The sequence below is a fragment of the Oncorhynchus clarkii genome, chromosome 14, assembly GCF_045791955.1.
Source record: "Oncorhynchus clarkii lewisi isolate Uvic-CL-2024 chromosome 14, UVic_Ocla_1.0, whole genome shotgun sequence".
NCBI lineage: Eukaryota > Metazoa > Chordata > Actinopteri > Salmoniformes > Salmonidae > Oncorhynchus > Oncorhynchus clarkii.
Genome location: NC_092160.1, coordinates 18,603,705 through 18,611,875, shown reverse-complemented (window position 1 = coordinate 18,611,875; position 8,171 = coordinate 18,603,705). Strand labels below are relative to the sequence as shown.

Here is an 8,171-nt window from a genome sequence, read left to right as displayed (position 1 = left end):
CCAGCAGGAATACCAACAAAAAAAAAAAGAGTCTAACAAAGAGTCACTGACCAACAACCAAAACGAAACAGGTGGGGTTTTAGAAGGGGTTCTGAAAGACACTCATGGGGGTGTCCACTGAACGTTTACTAGCAACAACTGGAACCTATAAGACACCCACCATGAACGCTCACTAAATTTTCCCAAGAAGAGGCAAACAAAAGAAAAACCAACACAAAACTTAAAGAAGCAAACAAAAAGGGTGGAGAAAAACAAAAATCAGGAAAATCTGATAAAGGATTGTTTGTCTAGAACACAAAATAGTGAGAGCCAACTAAAGGTGTAAAACCTCTGCATCTATCAAGAGCACTGGGCCAGCCACTCTTAAATAGCACCTGGGCCAGCACAGGTGAAACACCTTCCCACTAACGAGACGGCAACAAGCACAGGTGTAACACATACTGACTTACGAGCTGACACCCATCGGTGCGCCCTACGTGCTAACGAGCTATACATCCAACCTCAAAACATAAATGGAAAAACCAACGCCTGTAACAACTATGGCTGAAGGACTGGCATATAGTACTTTAATCGTATTAATACAATTGGAGCCAAGTCCCATATGTTCCAAAACTGACCATAGATATGATCATTCAAGTCTATCAAAAGCCTTTTCTGCGTTCTTTATAGAAACGAGAGAATCTTTGGTTAATTCATTTTAGTTCTCATAGTAATTCATCTGATTCAGACTCAATAGTTGCAATATCTGCTAATTGATCATTACTCCGAAGCTTGTTAGCCAGTAGACGACTGTGTTGATTAACATTGAAGTAATTGTTGAGTCTAACTCGATGGATTGCAAATTCTGCAGTCTGTCATATCAATACATTTAGTTGTGTCTTGACTTTGAAAAGAGTAGTCGCTACCTTGTCTGAAAAAGTGTTTGTTGAGAACACTGTCGTCAACAACTTTTCCAATTCTAATATCTTCTATCATTTTGACAAACAGTTCAGTTAATTAGTAAAACCTTCAATACATTTATTTAAAATGTACCGCCCACATAATTTTGTGTTTTTGTCAAGCAAGTATTTTCTTGTTTCAAATCAAATCAAATCAAATCAAATTTTATTTGTCACATACACATGGTTAGCAGATGTTAATGCGAGTGTAGCGAAATGCTTGTGCTTCTAGTTCCGACAATGCAGTAATAACAAGTAATCTAACTAACAATTCCAAAACTACTGTCTTGTACACAGTGTAAGGGGATAAAGAATATGTACATAAGGATATATGAATGAGTGATGGTACAGAGCAGCATAGGCAAGATACAGTAGATGGTATCGAGTACAGTATGTACAAATGAGATGAGTATGTAAACAAAGTGGCATAGTTTAAAGTGACTAGTGATACATGTATTACATAAGGATACAGTCGATGATATAGAGTACAGTATATACGTATGCATATGAGATGAATAATGTAGGGTAAGTAACATTATATAAGGTAGCATTGTTTAAAGTGGCTAGTGATATATTTACATCATTTCCCATCAATTCCCATTATTAAAGTGGCTGGAGTTGAGTCAGTGTCAGTGTGTTGGCAGCAGCCACTCAGTGTTAGTGGTGGCTGTTTAACAGTCTGATGGCCTTGAGATAGAAGCTGTTTTTCAGTCTCTCGGTCCCAGCTTTGATGCACCTGTACTGACCTCGCCTTCTGGATGATAGCGGGGTGAACAGGCAGTGGCTCGGGTGGTTGATGTCCTTGATGATCTTTATGGCCTTCCTGTGACATCGGGTGGTGTAGGTGTCCTGGAGGGCAGGTAGTTTGCCCCCGGTGATGCGTTGTGCAGACCTCACTACCCTCTGGAGAGCCTTACGGTTGAGGGCGGTGCAGTTGCCATACCAGGCGGTGATACAGCCCGCCAGGATGCTCTCGATTGTGCATCTGTAGAAGTTTGTGAGTGCTTTTGGTGACAAGCCAAATTTCTTCAGCCTCCTGAGGTTGAAGAGGCGCTGCTGCGCCTTCTTCACGATGCTGTCTGTGTGAGTGGACCAATTCAGTTTGTCTGTGATGTGTATGCCGAGGAACTTAAAACTTGCTACCCTCTCCACTACTGTTCCATCGATGTGGATAGGGGGGTGTTCCCTCTGCTGTTTACTGAAGTCCACAATCATCTCCTTAGTTTTGTTGACGTTGAGTGTGAGGTTATTTTCCTGACACCACACTTCGAGGGCCCTCACCTCCTCCCTGTAGGCCGTCTCGTCGTTGTTGGTAATCAAGCCTACCACTGTTGTGTCGTCCGCAAACTTGATGATTGAGTTGGAGGCGTGCGTGGCCACGCAGTCGTGGGTGAACAGGGAGTACAGGAGAGGGCTCAGAACGCAACCTTGTGGGGCCCCAGTGTTGAGGATCAGCGGGGAGGAGATGTTGTTGCCTACCCTCACCACCTGGGGGCGGCCCGTCAGGAAGTCCAGTACCCAGTTGCACAGGGCGGGGTCGAGACCCAGGGTCTCGAGCTTGATGACGAGCTTGGAGGGTACTATGGTGTTGAATGCCGAGCTGTAGTCGATGAACAGCATTCTCACATAGGTATTCCTCTTGTCCAGATGGGTTAGGGCAGTGTGCAGTGTGGTTGAGATTGCATCGTCTGTGGACCTATTTGGGCGGTAAGCAAATTGGAGTGGGTCTAGGGTGTCAGGTAGGGTGGAGGTGATATGGTTCTTGACTAGTCTCTCAAAGCACTTCATGATGACGGATGTGAGTGCTACGGGGCGGTAGTCGTTTAGCTCAGTTACCTTAGCTTTCTTGGGAACAGGAACAATGGTGGCCCTCTTGAAGCATGTGGGAACAGCAGACTGGTATAGGGATTGATTGAATATGTCCGTAAACACACCGGCCAGCTGGTCTGCGCATGCTCTGAGGGCGCGGCTGGGGATGCCGTCTGGGCCTGCAGCCTTGCGAGGGTTAACACGTTTAAATGTCTTACTCACCTCGGCTGCAGTGAAGGAGAGACCGCATGTTTTCGTTGCAGGCCGTGTCAGTGGCACTGTATTGTCCTCAAAGCGGGCAAAAAAGTTATTTAGTCTGCCTGGGAGCAAGACATCCTGGTCCGTGACTGGGCTGGATTTCTTCCTGTAGTCCGTGATTGACTGTAGACCCTGCCACATGCCTCTTGTGTCTGAGCCGTTGAATTGAGATTCTACTTTGTCTCTGTACTGGCGCTTAGCTTGTTTGATAGCCTTGCGGAGGGAATAGCTGCACTGTTTGTATTCGGTCATGTTACCAGACACCTTGCCCTGATTAAAAGCAGTGGTTCGCGCTTTCAGTTTCACACGAATGCTGCCATCAATCCACGGTTTCTGGTTAGGGAATGTTTTAATCGTTGCTATGGGAACGACATCTTCAACGCACGTTCTAATGAAGTCGCACACCGAATCGGCGTATTCGTCAATGTTGTTATCTGACGCAATACGAAACATCTCCCAGTCCACGTGATGGAAGCAGTCTTGGAGTGTGGAGTCAGCTTGGTCGGACCAGCGTTGGACAGACCTCAGCGTGGGAGCCTCTTGTTTTAGTTTCTGTCTGTAGGCAGGGATCAACAAAATGGAGTCGTGGTCAGCTTTTCCGAAAGGGGGGCGGGGCAGGGCCTTATATGCATCGCGGAAGTTAGAGTAACAATGATCCAAGGTCTTTCCACCCCTGGTTGCGCAATCGATATGCTGATAAAATTTAGGGAGTCTTGTTTTCAGATTAGCCTTGTTAAAATCCCCAGCTACAATGAATGCAGCCTCCGGATAAATCGTTTCCAGTTTGCAGAGAGTTAAATAAAGTTCGTTCAGAGCCATCGATGTGTCTGCTTGGGGGGGGATATATACGGCTGTGATTATAATCGAAGAGAATTCTCTTGGTAGATAATGCGGTCTACATTTGATTGTGAGGAATTCTAAATCAGGTGAACAGAAGGATTTGAGTTCCTGTATGTTTCTTTCATCACACCATGTCACGTTGGCCATGAGGCATACGCCCCCGCCCCTCTTCTTACCAGAAAGATGTTTTTTCTGTCAGCGCGATGCGTGGAGAAACCCGTTGGCTGCACCGCTTCGGATAGAGTCTCTCCAGTGAGCCATGTTTCAGTGAAGCAAAGGACGTTACAGTCTCTGATGTCCCTCTGGAATGCTACCCTTGCTCGGATTTCATCAACCTTGTTGTCAAGAGACTGGACATTGGCAAGAAGAATGCTAGGGAGTGGTGCACGGTGTGCCCATCTCCGGAGTCTGACCAGAAGACCGCCTCGTTTCCCTCTCTTTCGGAGTCGTTTTTTTGGGTCGCTGCATAGGATCCGCTCCGTTGTCCTGTTTGTAAGGCAGAACACAGGATCCGCGTCGCGAAAAACATATTCTTGGTCGTACTGATGGTGAGTTGACGCTGATCTTATATTCAGTAGTTCTTCTCGACTGTATGTAAGGAAACCTAAGATGACCTGGGGTACTAATGCAAGAAATAACACGTAAAAAAACAAAAAACTGCATAGTTTCCTAGGAACGCGAAGCGAGGCGGCCATCTCTGTCGGCGCCGGAAGTCATGAGTAGTTGAGTAGTTGTTTGGTAACCTCAATAAGACCATTTTGACAAGCTGGGTCAGACTGATGATGGCTGTCAATGTCGTAATAATACAGGTGACACACAGGTGTGCCCTCTACTTCTAGCCCCATATCAAAACATTGGTAATAATGCCACTACTGTTTGGGTCACTATGTGGGTGGAGACCCGGCTTCAAATACTATTTGAAATCATGTTAATACTTTGAGCGTTTGTTTTAGTCTGCCTGGAGTGCTAGGTGGGTGGGGTTTGCATTTTTGGGACTTTTCTATTGGTTCCCTTGAAACTGGCAAGCTCAATTGAGCACAGCTAAAGTTTTTGAAATGATTTAGTATAGTATTTGAACTCAGGTCACTGTGGGGGATGTCTCGTCAACAGTTTTTCATGTGGCAGTGACCATTTGACCTCCAACCCATAGATCAGTCAAAAAGAACAGCTGGACAGTAGCAAGAAGCCAGTCAAAGAAGGCCAGTAACTGTAAAATTACATGTTACATGTGGCATGTTTGTAACTGGCTTTGTCAATAGACCTAACTAATTAACTTAATGGACCCAAGTTATATAACTGCACTCTATTCTCCTCTGTAAACTGGTAATCTCTGTATACCTGTCGCACAACCCACTGGTTGATGCTTATTAATAAAACACTCTTAGGCCTCACTCCCCCCTATCTGAGATACCTACTGCAGCCCTCATCCTCCACATACAACACCCGTTCTGCCAGTCACATTCTGTTAAAGGTCCCCAAAGCACACACATCCCTGGGCCGCACCTCTTTCCAGTTCACTGTAGCTAGCGAGCTTCATCTCTTCATTCAAAGACTCAATCATGGACACTCTTACTGACAGTTGTGGCTGCACGTGATGTATTGTTGTCTCTACCTTCTTGCCCTTTGTGCTGTTGTCTGTGCCCAATAATGTTTGTAACATATTTTGTGCTGCTACCAGATTGGGCTGCTACCGTGTTGTGTTGCTACCGTGCTATTGTAATGTTGTCCCCGCAGGAGGCCTTTGGCCTTTTGGTAGGCCGTCTTTGCAAATAAGAATTTGTTCTTAACTGACTGCCTAGTTAAATAAAGATTAAATAAAGTAAAATATATGCATATGGGTTTATGAAAATACTAGGAATCCGAGAACCTTGTAGTATAATGACAATAAAAATACCAAGAAGGATGACTAATGAAAAGTTATTGGACCAAGACGAAAGAACCATTGAAGAGTAAATGATATCGTCAATGAATAGGGTTGGGGTTCATTCCATTCAAATTCCTCTCAGTTCAAAGAATGATTGAAATCAAATTAATGGAGAGAAAAAATGTATTCAAAGTATCTCCCCTTGATTGTCTGACAGCTATACTATTATAGTTATAGCAAAAATATCCATTAGCTATCAAGCACAGTTATGTAATTTCATAGACCTCCTGATTGTGTGTTATTGTAGTGTTCTACATGAAAGGCGTAGCTAAGTGTCATGGACTAGTATTTAGAACATGTATATTGTATTTCACCTTGGAAAAAGGTCATGGAAATCCAGTAGTCAGTGAAGGAATGTAGGATAAATCTTCTAAAGGAGCACTCTAACTGACTTGGTATAATTATAGAGTAATTACCCAACATGCTCAAACTCCTTATCTTTGGGCAAATGCAGTGGAGTATGCACAGCAGGGGTGTGTGTGTGTGTGTGTGTGCGTGTGCGTGCGCGCATGAGCATGCGTGCATAAGTGAGTGCATTGCAGGGTGGTACGGAATAATACTCTGTCTGCCAAGAAGTAGTAAATTATATAATAAGCGTTAGTCATTCGAAAATAATGATGATTGAGTAATGCAATACACCATTGAAAATAATAATGACCTAACTCCTGTCCACCCTCCTAGAAAGAATATGCTGCAGAAATGCTTCAACTACAAGTGCATATAAAATGAAGAGAAGAGTTGAGTACATAGTATACAAAATATTTATTAAGTAGGCTACTGTAGCTTTACAATGAATACAACACCTAGCAAAAACATTTCAAAGGGAAAAGTGGTATGGATGGTATGAGTGCGGTTACATGCACACAATAATGTGATTATTGTGGTTAGTCATATTAATATAATGGTTCGATTAAACCGTTTACATGCTTTGCAAGAAGAACGAATTCCCTAATAATCATGTTCACATGGACACATCTGAAATAGGGCTACCCGATGGCACTGATAAATGCAGCAAATCGTCAATCAAAATATACGTTCTACCACAGCGAACATTTTATTTTTGGGAATAATATTTGATTCTGAATTCGAACGTATAAAGTGTGTATGTGAAAACTACTTCTAAGATGCATACATTCAGTTGTTCCAAACACACTCCGCTCACACTAAAAAGGGAGGCTCGATCGGCTGGTGCTAGCACATTCACAGATCAAATATACCGCTGGAACACCGAGTAAAGGTGTATACATGTCCTAATAATTCGAAAGATTGCTCAGAAAACAATGTGTTTTAATTGGCGTATGTTGTCTTAGATTTGGACTTTACGGCGACTAAAACAAACAGGGTAAGGGGGTTGAGTGACTATTGTAAAGTCCGCCTACTGCCATAATCAGTTTCATATCAAATTATTAGTGTGTATGTAAATGTACTCAACAATCTGTCTTTAAACTAGGTTCTCCTCACAATCCATCAAAATACATTCATATTCGCGATTAGAAGTAGCAACAAGTGTTAATTAGTTTGTTTATGACAACCAATGGGGAGAGTGGGAATGTAAACGCATTTCTTTTACGTTCAACAATCATCATTCTGGACCATGGAGAAAAAGAAAGTACACAAACTCGACCACGAACCCGCGCAATATTCTTCCGCCAGTCTCTTCTTATCAACTGTGCAAGATTTGGCACCCGATGGGGAGACATAAGGAGAAGAATGTGTCTGAATGGTAGTCCTTGGAACAACAACATCTCTGGGTGTATTGTTAAGTTTGAAATGGGCTTCCTTGGGAGCTTTTCTGCACATTCCTGCTTTAATCAAAGCGGTGGAGTCCAAGCATAATTTCTTCTGTTTCTTTAGAGCACGCGTAATCTGTTTCCAGTAGGCTTTGGCGTTGGACTCGTACCCAGGGCAAGTGGCTGGTTTGGCCACATATTTGCAGTCGAAACTTGTTTCCCCTTTTTTGCAGTTCACGGCAAGCACAAAGGCATCATCACCTGTCGCAACCCAAGTGCACTGCGTCTTGTCTTTGGTGGAGAATTTGCCCTTGAAAACACCCTTTCCTCTGGGGCTGCTGTCTTTATTCGCTGGAGACGGGACGGAGGGCTTTGGTTGCTCTCTGTCAATTGGTTCCCCTTTCTCTTTCTCCTTCATCCCGCTTTTTTTGGATCCTTGACATTTAGCAACCATAAGCTCCTGAGATATGCAGGAAATAACCAGCAAGACGGCTAAATTGGTAAGGAGCGCCATGTCCCGCTAAAATATCTGCAGAAATGGCATAGTTATTAGTACAGTAGGCCTCCAATTCAAATAATTGGTACTGTAGCCTGTTACAACATGGCAGCAGAGAATATTTATGGGGGATAATGGCAGATAATATTTAACACAACATAAGTGGTTATTTTAGT

General features: G+C 43.5%; 1 protein-coding gene across 1 annotated transcript; it reads right to left on the bottom strand.

The window, feature by feature from the left end:
* Positions 1-7,225: 7,225 nt before the first annotated feature.
* Positions 7,226-8,034, bottom strand: LOC139366014 (fibroblast growth factor-binding protein 1-like). Its single transcript, XM_071103091.1, has one exon. The coding sequence runs from the start codon at positions 8,011-8,013 to the stop codon at positions 7,342-7,344; it is 672 nt and encodes a 223-aa protein (XP_070959192.1). The 5' UTR covers positions 8,014-8,034; the 3' UTR covers positions 7,226-7,341.
* Between the last annotated feature and the right edge of the window lie 137 nt (positions 8,035-8,171).

What these genes read in the sequence shown, in the direction of transcription:
- LOC139366014 (XM_071103091.1), bottom strand. Translation starts at nt 8,013, where the DNA reads ATGGCGCTCCTTACCAATTTAGCCGTCTTGCTGGTTATTTCCTGCATA.